This window comes from Thermobia domestica, chromosome 1, assembly GCF_964235325.1.
Source record: "Thermobia domestica chromosome 1, izTheDome1.hap1.1, whole genome shotgun sequence".
Classification (NCBI taxonomy): Eukaryota; Metazoa; Arthropoda; class Insecta; order Zygentoma; family Lepismatidae; genus Thermobia; species Thermobia domestica.
The window spans coordinates 106,533,693-106,549,519 of NC_137454.1; the positions used below are offsets into that span (position 1 = coordinate 106,533,693).

General features: G+C 34.9%; 2 protein-coding genes across 4 annotated transcripts in view; one reads left to right on the forward strand and one right to left on the reverse strand.

The window, feature by feature from the left end:
* Window positions 1-335, forward strand: part of LOC145688002 (ribosome biogenesis protein BOP1 homolog) — a 48,252-nt gene extending 47,917 nt beyond the window's left edge. The window contains exon 13 of the mRNA XM_081761666.1: window positions 113-335. Coding sequence (XP_081617792.1) covers window positions 113-266 — 154 coding nt within the window. The 3' untranslated portion in view covers window positions 267-335. The remainder of the gene's footprint in view (window positions 1-112) is intronic.
* A 1,580-nt stretch (window positions 336-1,915) lies between these two features.
* LOC145687988 (uncharacterized) overlaps window positions 1,916-15,827 on the reverse strand; it is a 112,934-nt gene continuing 99,022 nt past the window's right edge. For all 3 annotated transcript variants that reach the window (XM_081761645.1, XM_081761653.1, XM_081761636.1), the window contains exons 2-4: window positions 10,978-12,413; window positions 7,515-7,604; window positions 1,916-5,651 (exon numbers count right to left, since the gene is read on the reverse strand). In XM_081761645.1, coding sequence (XP_081617771.1) covers window positions 4,361-5,651; window positions 7,515-7,604; window positions 10,978-12,329 — 2,733 coding nt within the window. In that variant the 5' untranslated portion in view covers window positions 12,330-12,413 and the 3' untranslated portion in view covers window positions 1,916-4,360. The remainder of the gene's footprint in view (window positions 5,652-7,514; window positions 7,605-10,977; window positions 12,414-15,827) is intronic.

Genomic DNA, 15,827 nt, shown 5'->3' on the forward strand with positions numbered 1-15,827 from the left:
AAAATTAACTCCCGTTTTGGTGACGCATATCAAGTTTGTGAAATAAATAAACACAAAAGAAGTGTTAAACACAAAATGAAAACAAGTTTTATTTTACTTTATTTTATTGTAGCGACCTTCTTCAAAACCCGTTGATAGTCCCTCTGAAGCGACTGTGTGATCATGAGAAGTACGATGACTTCGGAGTTCTGGATGTTGTCTTCCACCCTATACAGCCTTGGGTGTTCTCAAGTGGAGCAGACAGTACTATCAGACTGTACTCATAGCGATGTCTGAATGTGTACATATCTCTTATAATATATATGTAACAATCGAAATAAAAGCGTACAATATAATTTGGTGTGCTTTATGTTTAATTTTTGTTTCTTATTGGTACGTAGAAATCACATATATCTTGTCTGTGTGATGGATAGAAAATGGCAGAGGTGACCATATTAGAAATGCTTGTTATAACTTATTTTCTGTTAAAGAAAACCATATTTATTTTGACTTCCTTCCTTTTATTACGTTTCTTTACAGTTGTGAAAATAAGTTCGTCTATTCCTTATCTGGCTACTGTTTCTGCGGTCTAAAAAGTTTCCGTATTGATTTCAAGGTTTAAAAACACTGAAGGAAAAAAAAGTCTGAAGATTTTCAATTTTGAGCACATGGTTTGCAATGAATACTTTATGATAATGATTTACACAAATTTAGAATTACAGTAACTTACACTATGTACTTAAAAAAATACCACGTACATACTTTTTTATTTTGAAGAACAGTACGAGACTAAATAAAATGTTGTGGTACAAAATGCTCGACGTAACCAAGGCAAAATTTTACTTGATTTTACTAGTACTGTCAGTTGCCAAACCTATGAATTTGAGTATCCGTCTTCTTATGTATGTGTAGCATGTCTTAGTTTGTACCTCAATACTGTATATTAATTTCTAATTAATATAGAGGATAGGGATTTCAACTTCTGCAAGAACAATATCTGCAATCAACTATTACCTTATTATTCTGAGAACTGGATCTGCAGTCGAAAGTAAAGAATGAGTTATTATGTACCAGTTTTGCTAAAAAGAATTAATAGGAGCCTTTAAGGTGAGTGTAAAGGTTCGACTATTGACAATAATAGATGGCACCACGTTTCCTCAATCTTCCCAATGTATTGTGTAGAGAGCCACAATATTTGAAAATAATTTAGTGAAATTCAAGACATTAATATTGAAACTTTGTCCAAAGACAAGTTGAATAAATATACTCAGAGAATAATCAGTGCAGTTTTATATATACACATAATTTTATTCTTCAGAATCTTGCTTCCAATAGTGAAACTTTCTCAACAATGAAAGAAATAAAATATAAAAGAAATGCACGGACTATTCTCTGAATATATTTATTCAACTTGTCTTTGGACAAACGAATAAATTGCTGCAAATCTTATCGCTCCCCTAGAAAACGCATTAGAAAAATAGCTAAAACGTGTTGCTTTACATTCACCTTAATTGGCTTAAAACGTGATTCTCGTTGGGGATCGAATCTGAAACCGTAAGTACCAAAGACGAGTTTGTTAAGTTCTCAGTTCATGGTAGGATACTTATTCAAGTCGCTATTGTGCTTTCTCTGTGCGTGTGGCCTTCAGTCCAATTTTCGATGAAGGCACAAGCCTTGCATAAAAACACGAGTTACTCTTCGGAATCCATTTTAAGCAGTAGTCCTGTCTCATATAGCCCAGTGTTTAAACTTCTATCAATCAAATCAGTTAAGGTACAGGGAATGGAAATAATTAATTAATTTCAAGACATTTCTTGTAAAGATTTAAGTACCTTCTTTTTTAATTTCCAGTAAAAGAATAGCTAAAAGTACATGTGAAAGTTAATACAAGAAGAAATAGTTTTAAAAAGTGGATGAGAAGAATTTAATTTAAAATTATGTTTTCTTCTAATGTACCGTGTAAATTTTACTATCATTCAATCATGTACATTTAAAGTCACTTGTTCAAAACAAACACTCACAGTTATCAATCTAACATTGTAGGAGTACCATGTTCATAAAAGATTATTCATTTTTTTGAGATCTGTTTTCTTAACAATATCCGCAAATACATTATTGACCTTTTATGATACGAATATCATACCAAAATACTTTTCCTACATCGAAAACAAAATTACATGTACGAGGCCTGATCAAAAATTAAAATGCTATGAAGGTGCTAGCTATAATGAGCACTAATTAAGTCATTTGCTAATTTTTAGCAACTTTATAAATTTAATGCAGGAAGTAAAATTTTTAATTTTGTGTGGTAAGTTGACAACTGGTTTTAGTTAAGACGTGATTTACGTAGAAGCTAGCAACATCATCAGCATTTGTAAGAAAACAAACTGTTACTTAAAAACGTGTAATTGTATAAACGGATCGTGCTTAATATTCTAGATATTGTTACCGCGACTCTAAGTGTTTTTCTTTTTTTCTTTAATATGGTTTTAAAATCAAAAATAATAATTCATTGTAACAAAGTTTATTTCATAAATAATGAACTGTTTTTACAACTTTAAAAGATTTACCCCAGAAAAAGTATTGGTATTTTGTTCTCATACCGGTAGAATCTGATCTCAAAAGTTTCAGGAAATATACAAATGAGAATAAAAATTTTTGGTTAGGCCTCATATAAGTAACAAGTATAAAGAGAAACACAAGAAGAGGTATGATAAAAATCGTCTTTCGTAGTGTTACATTAATTGTGTTCAAATGTAAAAAATACAGTTCTCAACATATAATTGAACATTCTGTGCCATCAAAATTGAACTAGTTACATATAAATGGTCCCAAATATAAAAGACGAGTTGGTAACAACTCAATGCCCGTATTTGTGAAAGATTACATTACATGAGTAGAATTATTATCAAAGACATAGATTAACGTCATCGGTTAACATTAAAAATGTTTGACAATTTTTAGCAGTATAACAACTACATAAAAATAAGTAACGTAATACAATCTGAAAATTTATTTTTTTATGTGCTTCATTCAGTGTAGTATTTCTTTAGTGTGAAGACATTTTTTTTTTACCTCAAATAATGTTCTGATGTAATATTCTATGACAAAAATACACCACAATTCTCACGAATGTGATTCTAAGAATAGAAAATAATATTATTTTTAGTTCGTACTAGATCTTTATTGCTATTCTAAAGGTACGATAACAAATAAGAAGGTAGCTGTGAATCATTCACGAAAAATGGCATTTTTATTATATTTACTGTACACTATGGTTGGTTGTGAAATATTGTTATTACTAAAAATAGGTTGTATAGTTATACACACAGACACACATTTATTTAATTCGAATTTATTTAAATGTTGAAAATTGCATGCTAATGTCATTTAAAACAACGAAAATTCAGATTTACATGTATTTAATAGAAGTGCTAACAATTACAAATTTATAAAATGACCAACAATATTTTCAAAGAATTCAATATTTGATATTACAATTCTATCATGCTCGAAAAAAGAAAAAGTACAGATCAGTAAATGTAGAGATGGGCCAATTTTCGTGCATGAGTCTATGCATTCTCATTTGTATCTGAAGTAGGCTACAACTACCATGGTACGTGCATAAGAACGGCAGAAATAAGTTACCACTTGAATGGATATTGTAGAAATGTCACTTTTATTTAGTATTATTTTCCTAAAGATTGGACTAAAACGTATTTTCACAGTAAAAAAATTGCGAAGAAATATACTAAAAATGAGACACATTTTCATAGCCAAACAGTTATGGTGTTTTTAAAATTAATTTGCCTTGAATAAATTAGTCACACGTAAACTGTCAAAACAAAGCTTTAGATAAATTGTGAGACAAATTCTGTATTAGAAGCTAGTACTTTTCAAGACTTTAATGACTAGGTATTGAATAAGTTGAGAGGTACTGACTCCATTAGCTGGCCTTTATTTTTAGTCTTCCCTCTGTTTAAGATATAGATTAAGAATACTTAGCCTAAGTTCGTTTAAGTGATCACAAATCTGCAAAATTCAGTCAGCACGGCTACCTTCTAATTTGCAACGTATCCACAAGTGATACAAGAAGTCAATGAGTGAGTAAAAATCTACATTTTACTGTAATGTTAAGGAAAGGATTTCAAATATTTTCTGGAATAAACTTCCAGTACTAATTTATTTTTTAAATTACTTGTGCCAAATTTGCAGATTGATTATTTATATGTATGGAAATTGCGAAGAGGTTAATACATATCGTAACTATTTATTTTCAAGTGATTAAAAAACAACAAACATAACGTATAAATAAAAATTAAACAACAACAAAGGTGTACAGAAGATACTCCGAACAGACGGTTGAAGACTTCTCTTACCCTCACGAGGACGTAGGCAGGAGTACAGGTACACAAGAGGCAGATTTTACTGGTTCTGTTATCGGAAGAGGTGGCATAACAGATGAACATGAGGCTGGCACTGGTAGCGCAGTGTTACTGCTGACGAATGATTCTTCTGAAGTTGCTGATGATGACTGTTGAGTTGTCGTCTCTTCTATTTCATTTTTCTTCCTTGGATTAATGTGCTTGCGGCTCGCATGCAGTACTATTTGGTATTGATGTCTACACTTTACGTTACAATGCTCACATTGAAACTGGCTCTCCGTATGTCGCCACAACACATGCACAAGTAAACTGGATTTCATAAAATACACCGATTGACACCAACAACACCGATATTCTTTACGAGTCAAAATACTTGTCGCGTACTTGTCTTTCAGCCTTGCAATTACCGATCTTTTCTTCACTTTATGACTCTTTCGGGTTTCACAAACAACTTGGATTTCTGTCGGATCCAACACAGTGACAACTCTTCTTGGACAACTTTGTTTCCTCGATCGCTGTTTCAGTCCTGAACGATTCTGCCAATCTAAAAAATTCTTCCCGTTGTTAGAGTCATTTGTTAAAGGGTTTGAACGTTCTGAAAGATTATCAATGACTGACTCAAGAATACCATTACTTTTCTTAAAATTTTTGCCTGTATCTTTGACTCCAAAGTGCTTTTTAAATACCCCAGAACAGGCGGAACATAATTCGGAATGATGTTGAGTCCAATGATGATCGAATGCATCATGCGTGCTGACACTAAGCCCGCAATGTGGACATCTGATAATAAACTCGTCATTATGTAAAGTTTCAACGTGCTCTTTTAAGGCAGATTCGTATGGAGTTTTGAACGAACACTCTTCAGCCTTGCACTGAACTAACAATCCCGTATGAATACGCATATGTTCCATCATTGTGCCCTGAGACGCACATCCAAAACAACACACGCTACATATATAGGGGAACTTTGGTTCAATCCTTACTGCTTTGTGGTGGGTCATAGTGTGTGTTTCCAGTGAACTGTCATCAACGAATTCACAGCCACAATCCTGGCACATAAACAGCGGAGGCTCCTCCTCTTCATACAGCTTTGGATTCTTGACGTTGTGCTTCGCTTCCAAGTGTTCTGCCATTGTTAGTTCATCAGTTGTCCGGAAATCACAGATGTCACACTGGACAATCGTCTTTTTGTGTTGCATCATGGAGTGGGCTTCGAGATCTGCTTGCGTTTCAAAATGTTCCCCACAGACGCTGCAGGTAGGCCTAGTCTTTACCAATGGGTTTTGGCTGGAACAGTTAGGGAACTTCATCACAACCAAGTTATTAAAAGTTCTTCCCAAGTGGGAAATAGTATCAAAGTCACTAGTAAGAAAATGGGGGAGGTCACACAATTATTATTTGTTTTTTTGTTAATAAGTCTCTACTTTGGGTTTCAAGTGTTAGCATTTTTTAACTAACATGTTCCACTGTCCCGATGTCCTCTCTCTTAATCTTGCAATGAAACAAAGAGAAATAATTCTTTTAACATGTCAATTTAAAATTTAATTCAGATTTCTAAATGAATCCCAAAGTCTACAGTAAAATTTTGAATTTTATATTTACGGAAATATGATAATTATCTACAATCTACCACAAAACTACGATCAAAATACTCTGAATTTTGTTTTGCTTGCATAAGATTAACATGCTTTATTCCCTTAGTTGTCATTTTTTTAAATTCAAAATAGACTTTTTTTTTTGTTTTGTTTTGTTGTTTTACAGGTTGTTTCGCATTCACATGTGGCGTGATAAATGTTACAAGAGAAAATTAATTATACAGTGTGTAAAGAATTTGCGGAGGAAAATTTTCGGTTCAACTGAAAGAACCGCTAAGTTTCGAGACTTACTTCAGTGGAGATTTATAACGAAAAACGGGCACCAGTATATTCTACCTACAAATGTAACTACTCAATTTTGAAGGTGGGAAGTACATTGAGTCAGTGGAAGATTGCTCACTTCAGCTGCGAAAGGTTCTAGTTCGATTCCAGGCCCTGCGATTTTATGGTAGACGTACAGGTCTACACGTGAGGTTTCCCATTTCTCTCATTAAATCAAACAAATGTTGATTTTCGTACAAGTTAGACCAATTGAGATCTTAGAGACAAACTCTTTAAATTTCCTATGTATGGTTGCTAAAATATAGTTCTAAGAGGTGGGTAGCCAAGATTTTTAAACAAGACTACAATTATTTCGGACTGCTGTTTGGTGTCAACACCACAAAATATCTCGAGTCCTTACTACTGAACTAAGTATATTTTGACTCATTATTCAAACATCTTTTGTTCCACTTGTTTAGTTTTGTGAAGATTCCTCTCCCTTTTCTTTACACATTATGTAATTAATAAAACAGCATATATAAAATCAATACACTTAAAAAGAAAGGGAAAAAAAGGAGCAGGCAGTGTTGTGTTAAATTCCCAATCTTGGCATCCCACATCTCTGACTGAGACCTACTTCATTTCCCATAGTCAATTCAGGATTTAAAGGGACTTTGTGTTGGACAAACATCGTATGCGTGGGTTTTCTCGGGGTTCTCCCGTTTCCTCCCACTTTATTCATTCCACCATTGCATTCTTTCTTATCATCACCGTGTCCTTTAGCCTAGCCGACATAATCGTGGGACGTAAAACTCAAAGATTTCATTTTTATTTCAGTTCAGGATTTAAGATCCATAATACTTACAAACTGCATCTTCTTTAGTCCCATGATCAAAGTAATAAAAACTATGATGATGTAAGGGGTATAAATTTTGTCAGGGAAAAAATATAAATACAAACAGATAAAGATGCTTTCTTAGAAAAATAATGAAGTAATTGAAACTCACTGACTGCTCCTTACCGTTTCATACTTATTCATCGTCAACGTGAATCAATAAGTTTCTTTTTTTTAAGGTTGGCTTAGTCTAGTATTTTGTACGTTTTCTCGAGGGGAACCTGACATGTTTCAAGAACATCCTCAGCTGTTTATATAATGCTACAACTATGTATTAAGAGGCGACCAGATTAGTATGTGTTCTGTAGTTAGTCTCAATTATTTTTAAAAGAGGAGTATTACAGAGAGGTACGAAAAACTAAAAATGATCATGACTTACAGCAAGGAAATATTTCTTACCAATATGAGCCTCCAATGGAAGGTTGGTAGCATGAAAAGCTGACATTCCGCAGAACATTGTTGGATCGACTATTTCTGTACTCCAAAGGACTGCAATTAATATGAAAGAAATATAATTATATATAAAATCGTGTTTTTAGCAGAAAAAGAGCTTATTTAAATCTTCAATCAAGAATTTCTTTACAACAAAAATTTCTAAAAAATTCATTCCATAATTAGACATATTAGCTAATGTTAAGTAATGTTCTATTTTGACGTATTAAAAAAAAAAACTATTCACAAAAGATATGTATCAATATACTTTCTACTATTTCGAACCAATGGAAAAATAGAAAATACATTATACAGAATATTCAATTCAAAAAAGACCGCTTTGTATTGCACCTACACTTAACAGCTGATTATGTTAACAACAACTTTCAATATAGATAGTGTTGAAAATTGTGTCCGTGAACTTCGATAAATGATTTTTTTTTCTGACACGTTTATTATATCCAACTGTTTCATACAACAAATATCTCAATTCAATATTTCTCTAGCGCATTCTTATCCAACTTTTCAGTAAAATTTCTTCGAACCATAAGGAAGTGTCCGGGTATACGATATAATTTTCCCACTAAAGATACTTATTTCAACACCTAAACACATTGTTACTGAACAGTGAGGCGAAGTTTTGAATACTTGTTCAAAATACAGTCTCTGTTATAAACTTTAAAAAAAAAAAACTGCCAACATTAATCCCAAAGATTCAGCTAGTTCCTCACTCTACTATACTTCCTGGTACTTTTCGGTTATAACTAAACATTGTCCATTAAAATACCACCACATATTGAGAGTAAGTTCAACATGGTCTCTATAAGTTGAACATCCTGATTCAAGAGAAAAAGAAAAGTAATTTTCAAAACTTCTTTCAATTCTTTATGAGATAAGTTCTCTCCAGTTGTACATAATGTTGACACATAAACGTTATCAAATAAATAAATTGAGCTCCCATATTTCTGTATAAAATTCGATTTTTCACTTTATACATTCCATAAATTACCTTGCAATTTACTATTTTTTACGTGAAAGGCTTTATGATTGGCTACTTTAATTGAGTTGAGATATAACCTCTAACGAAAGTTCTCAAAATATAGCATAGTAAAAAGTAAGTATGAAATTGTTAAATTCTTACACATTGTACGCAATATAAAGTTTCTGAATGATTTGTACGTTTAGATAAAAGTCCTTGAAATCATGTGTATTATTCATTATAATTAGGCATCTGTTGTGTTGTCTTTAATTTATGCTTTAAAGGAAAGATATACAATTTACATTGTGTACTCTTTAGCTGTTAAAATAATATTTTAAAAATATTTGAACAATGAAATATGTGCTGAGCAATTTTATTCTATTCTCTGCTGTGTGGTATCACTTAACGAGTAGATCAACATTAAGAAATAAAGAAAAACAATAAAAAAAAAAGGGACTAGTACATTAGTGGATAGTGTTATTATACCTTTATGCACCAAAAACCTGAGAAACAGAAGGATTAGAATTAATGCCAAAAGTCATTGTGTTTTCGTGAACTTACTTTTACGCTGTGTTTCATCCATAATACTTTGTTTATACTTGGACTAATATTGTCACGGTTACATATATATATATATATGCTAAAATATTTGAAACTTTATTCAATTTTATTGAAATATCACCTCTTAAATAGTAATCTTCGCAAATATTTTACTATTCATTAATTGAAAAAAAAAAAGGCATTCACTAATGCTGAAATTTTTAAACTTGGTCCTCAAACTTTATCTATTATTTTCTATATGGTATGCACATATTTGATTCTCTTGTTCTAAAAGAAGGATTGCAGCTTGGTAAGAAATGTTGAAAGATGTTTAACATTTGTTAATTTGATCTCATAGAAAAATCAAAGCTTGGTAGTGATTTCTGTTTGTATAGCTTTAAGAAAATCGTATTACTTTCTTAACTGTACTATTTAAAAAATGTAAATATTGTTAAGACTTCAAAGGACTTTAATACCCAAAAAGGTATTTAGAGCCCTTTAAGATCTAACTAAATTTCGTGAATGCAAATTTCTGGAACCTAATCATAATCTTCTCTCTTGTAGAATTATAAGTAAATCTTAATGAGCACGCTGAAATATCCGAATAAAATTAAGGACCTTGGTTACGAAGATACAAATCAGTCATACTAAAGGTGTTACCCATACATGTATATAAACTCCATATAACCTATTATACGGTTTTCTTGAAAAAAATACACAAATGAAACTAATACTTTCCGTTCTCGATATACAACGTACTGTTAACCTACAGTAATAGAAAAATTAAATGAAGTCTTTCAGTTTAACGTCCCACGATTATGCCCTTTAGGCTAAGGGAGAAGATGATTAAAGCAAGTGAATGATTATAGATATTGTCCACCACAAATTCACTTAGCTGGGAATAGAACCAGGGACCCCACGCACCCGAGGTAAGTGCTCTACCACTGTGACACCGTGGCCCCCTAATAAAGTAATAGAAAGAAACTTTAAATGTAAATATGTCACTCCAGAAATAGTCATATTGTGTAGGTTAAGTAAGCATCTTGGAGCTGTTTGAACAGTTGAGAGTTTATTCGAAACGTATCAATTTGGATGATAACATCATTCTAGAACTATATTTTCCATTTCCATTGAGTGGTTCTAGAGTAACAAATTCAGTTTATCTAATGGAATTCTACCGTTTGAAAATTATTATTATTATTTTAATTTCGATGTCTTTCAAAGTCCTCAGTACTGTTCAAGAGATTCACCGAATCTCAAGATTTATTACTTAAATATGATTCCATACTTACTGAAAACTTGAGTATGTACTCAAATTCTGCACATCCCTGTTTCTTTGGACAGTGTTTTTAATTTATGTTCCAATAAAGCACCGGAGACGAAGCGATTTATCAAGAGAGGATCATTTATAAATTCGCTTGGTACTGCTTTAAAGAATTAGCAGATTTCGCGAAATGCCAATATATATGAAATATCAACTAATTTAACAATCAATATGATGGCTTTATCCTTCGTTCGTATCCTTACTGTAGCCATTGAAGTGGCTGGCTGAGTGGTAGAGCAGTTACCTCTAGTCTATGGATTTCTAGTTCGATCCGCGGCCAAGTAAGTTTATGGTGGACAAAAACATTGTGTCCATGGGTTTTCTTAGGGCACTACCGCTCGCTCCCACATTTTCATTCTACCGATTCTTCCATAATCATTCACTTACCTTAATCACCTGTCTCTCTTATCTTAAAGGGTGTAATCGAGGGACGTTAAAACTGAAAATTTCATTTCATTTTCATTTTGGAAATTCATACTTAGAGCAGAATAATGAGTAGCTAGAATATTTATATTGTCATTACCACATCAAAATTAGTGCAATTTTCTAGCTACTTTCTAATAAGAGTATAGATGACGTTTACTTACTGATGTTCCTGCATGTGGTCGCTGAGAGTGAGTTGGTCATCCGCCAAGAAAGAGCACTTGTTGCAAACTCTTTTGTTGTGAACCTTGAGAACATGAGTCGCCAACCTTTCCGATCGTGCAGCTTTGTAATCACACAAATTACATAGGAAAGGTTTAATATGGGTGTTCAGGTGCCTTTTCAGACACCAATTGTCCACACCTGACCACGAACAGTAGCAGCACGAATAGAGCTTGTCTCCCTTTTTCTTCTTGCTCCCATTTGGTTTGTTATTATTGTTCATATGAGGTCCATTGAGGTTATTTTGGAGGTGGTTGTTGTACTTGTCGCGAAGTTTTGGATTTGTTCTGTTGATACTGAAGGTAGGTGGTTGGAGAATGGGTGTTGGTGGTTGTTGATGCTGAGGTCTGTTGTTATATCTGTTGTAGTACGACATGCCACTTGCGTTTTTCGGGGGCTGTCGGCGGATTTTGTTAATGTCGTACGGATGGTCCCGATGCATCCTCAAGAAGTGTTTTTTCACATGATCTGCTCTGTTGAATTGCTTCTGACAAACATAGCACTGGAACGGTTTCTCATCTTTGTGGATGTTTTCATGTCGAGTAAAGAGATCTCGACGATCAGTGGCGTACGGGCAGTAGGTGCAGCAGTAACGTTTGTCTGTTTGCGTTGCTTGAAATTCCTGTTTACTTTCTACTTTGGTCTTCAGATTCTGAAGGAATTTTGTCACTTCCTCCAAAATGGGATTCTCCTTCCACAATGAACCGTCTGCGTATTGCTCGTTGTGTTGTCGTGTCAGATGCATTCTCACACACCGAGCCCACGCGCTTGTGTACGGACAACGAGGACACTGAAACACCCTGAGATTAGCATGTGTCCCTAACCAGTGTTCGGCTACCCGAGACAGAAACCCCACACAATCGCACTCGAAGCACTTGAATAATTTTTGCGCTGGATTGTAACTAGCAATTTTCGAAGTAGTCCATGGAAGAACTTCATCACTGGGTACCCACTTATCATCTGATGAGGAGGAGGAGGACGCAGAGTGCGGATGGGAGGAGTGGGATGAATGGGAGTGCGGATGGAAGTGGGAATGAACCTTGGTATCAGGAACTCTGCCTTTGGTGTCCGGAGGCATCGACTGGAAGCCATTCTGCATGAGCGCCAATCCAAAAGCACTAAGACCACCTTCTTCTTTGAACGAACCACCATTGTCATCGAAGTCCATCATTCGCATTACTCCTTCGCCGTCCTGGATGTCGGGAAGCCCATCCTCTCCGTACAGCTTCTTCGTAATCTCTTTGAACATATCTTCGTAGCAATCCATGGCTGAAAGCGGAAGAGTTGCTTCCATTATTAATCATGGAGACGGGTTGAAGTAGTTCCTGTTGACGATTCTGGCATTGAGATGGACCGGGTATCAACGCCACCAAGATGCCTGAAACAAATAAATAACGAAAAATTACAAGATTTTTACAGATAAAATGCGAGCATGTTAAATTAAGAAACCGTGTATACAAAGCACTCTATCCGTTTAACATTAATAAAAAGATATCAATAATCTGGACATGAGTTTCGAGTATTTTCAAACAGGAAGGTAATGACTCAGAGCACACACTACTGAAGACTTTTAGTGTGTCTTAAGTACACGTTAGGAAAACGCGACGGCCGAACAGCTAAACTTAGCTTGAATGTTAATTCCACTCAGTATAATATTTGCTGTCTAGATTTCCCCTCACTTGTTTCCCATACCACAATTAGAACTGTTCATTTAGGAAGAAATAATACTTCATATATTATTATCAAATACTCGAGTACTGACCAAATCCAGAAATGTTTTCGAGAACATGAAGAAACTTTTCTCTACTTGAAAGTTCACAAATAGTAAAGTAAAACAGATCTTCAATGGTACCGCATGGTACGTATCCCTCAGAAAAACTAGATAATGACATACACCCTTTCCCTTATCTTTCCAGAAGGTAAAGAGAACTGGTTGTCACTGTAATATGTGGGATGTGCCATCAAATTTCTAACACGTAATAATCCCATGTTTTCTTCCAAGTTATCGCGCATAAAAAATCCTGTGGACCCAGTTGCGGCTCTTGACGGAAGTCACCGCGGTAAAAAAAAAAAAAAAAAAAAGCTACAAGCAAGGGAAGAAAATTGTATACAAAAATCAGTACCTTAGGTTAGCTTTCTTCTCTTAGATTGTAATGATGCGCTTATTGGCCGATTTAAAAAAATTACGTGTCGCTTCTTTTTCGATGTTCTCTATGTCTGTGCAATCTTATCAATATCGGTGTGTTACGCCGAGGTATCCTGTCTTGTAAGCAGAGTAGGTCGGTGGGTCAGAGTGGGTCACGATGATTCATGTCCTGTTGACCCACTCCATCTCTGATATGAAGAGGCTGCACTGGGGCAGTATCTGCTAAAAGAACATGGCCTGCACAAGAGTGACATAATAGCAATTTAATTTTTATCTTAGCACCGGAATGGAGACAATTGACCAACTCCGGAGAGGCAAGTATGCCCGAAAGAAACGCTGCCTGGGATGAGATTATAGTTTCTGAAAGAGGTAGTGAAGGTGTTGTGTTTGCTTGCGTTTTTGTATGCGAACATAGTAGGGGAGCTTAAGGGAAAAAAATGGCCAAACCCTGCACTTTGTGTTAAAAAGGTGCCACTCGGATGTGTTGTTCCCCTGATCCAACTAAGCAGGAATCGAAGTGGCCCCACTCCGACAGGTGGCCAGAATCCAATATGGCGGCTATCAAAGATGGCCGCCTCTGCGAATTCATAGAGTTGGTTTTAGAGACATATATCTCCTTAACTAATAGTCCAATCTTCACGATTCAAAAACTAAACGACGTAGAAGATAACAGGGTCTAATAAATTGGCAAAAGGTTTTACCTAACACTGAAATTAACACCTACAGAAGTTATTTAATTTGGAACTTTACATTTTTTATGATGGAGTTTACTCATATTTTTTAAAATAACAAGTAAACGGCTGGAACTATCGAAAAAGATGTCGTATAGCATTTTAAAGAGTGTTAAATTATCTTTTGTTTGGTGTATATTTCATTCAGATTGGTTAATAAACAACGAAGTTATGACAATTTAAAGATTCGCATTGAGTCGATTGATTTTCCCAAATGTCGAGCGAGAGTTCATTTACCGTAATAAATCATCACTGATGGATGCTGCATTGTACGAAACAAATCATTCTCTTGTGATGTGTTCTTCATAAGTCCCACTTTCACCAGAGCACAAGACAGCCTGGCCGAGCCCGGTTATATGAATCCAATATGGCGGCCATTAATTATCATCCATAAAGATAAGTCTTTTTCAAAATATTTATTAAAGTATTTAGATATATAAACAAGTACGGCAAAGTAATAACAAACATTTTTCTCTCCCCCATCCTTCTGTCGCACAGAGTAAGTATGGAAAGGAATGAACTCCAAATCATGTTTCGAAATACGTCAAAGGAATCGGATAGAACTGAGTGTTTAAAATACTTGAAGTAATAACAACTGCACTATTCTCGAAGTATTTCCATTGGAAGAAACAATGGCGTAAATACCGTGTAATGTTTCGGCGGGAATAGTTCGGAATCACACGAAAAGGAAAAGTTTGAGGCGACTACGCAATTCTTGTTACCAAGAAGTCGTCGATTTAAAATGAGCTATTTTTAAATTGTACAAAACACGGCTAATGACGATTATGAAGAAGCCTGAATCAGAAGAAATAGAAATTCATAGTAGAAGATTTCGTGAAAGGATTCTTCGTCACAGGCCAGAGCTAACAGTTCATCTGTCCGGCAGAGATGTTTTGCTTTCAGAATGATCTGACATAATAAGTGAGCTGGAGAATGACATTGATCAAGATGCTATAGTACTAAGTCGTGTTGTTAAGATGCTTCGAAAGATATGGCAAACCACAAGAGTCATTTTGCAGGAAAATTTGAGAATCACTGCCAGGAAGATTCTGTTACTTCTTCACTAATAGATGCTGTTAATATGTTACTTTATGATTCAGCTGTCACCCCTGATAGCAACGCAAGTCAAACAACTTCAAGTTTATCGCCTGATAGCAAGCCAACTTATATTTTATAACTTCTATCAGAAAGCGTGCGATATTGAAACAGAAGCAGCAAGACATAAAGCAATCGCGAGCCACCTCTTCCTCTCTATGTTGGGCTGAGCGTGTATGCTAAAACTCGTAAAAAAATCTCTCATAAATGAACTGCATTCACAAGGCAATTCGTCTACACGTGTACAGGAAATATCTTCAAATCTTTCTCAGTGCTTGATAAATCAAAGTGACGAAATGGGTTTGTCCTTCCAATCTTCGTCGAAGTATTTTAACGGTTGCAGCATTAGATAATATTGACTACAATCCTTCTAGCACAACATCAAAGGATTCTTTTCATGGTATGAGCATTTCTATTTTCCAGCATCCTTCTAAGAAACCCTGGCATTCGACGTGACCATGTCTCACAGGATAAGTGAATATAAAAATGAGAACTGCTCCTGCTCTCCCCGATAATTATGCTCTAGTACAGAGATGCAAATAAGCAACAAAATTTTACTCACCCAAGAAAAAAGCTACTAGCCTACATCCCACAGTAGAAATCATTTACTTACCTTGGTTATGATATTAAATACTCGCCCGCACCGATGAACCACTCGCCCCGGGCGAGTGGTTATTTGCATCCCTGCTCTAGTACCTCCTGTTTATATCACTAATAAGGAACCAGTTTTACCTCAACAGAATCCGCAGTTTGTAGAGAAAGTTCTTCCGCGAAATGGATTTTTCGCAAAGAAAAAAACTGGGAATGTTGGCTTGAAGCA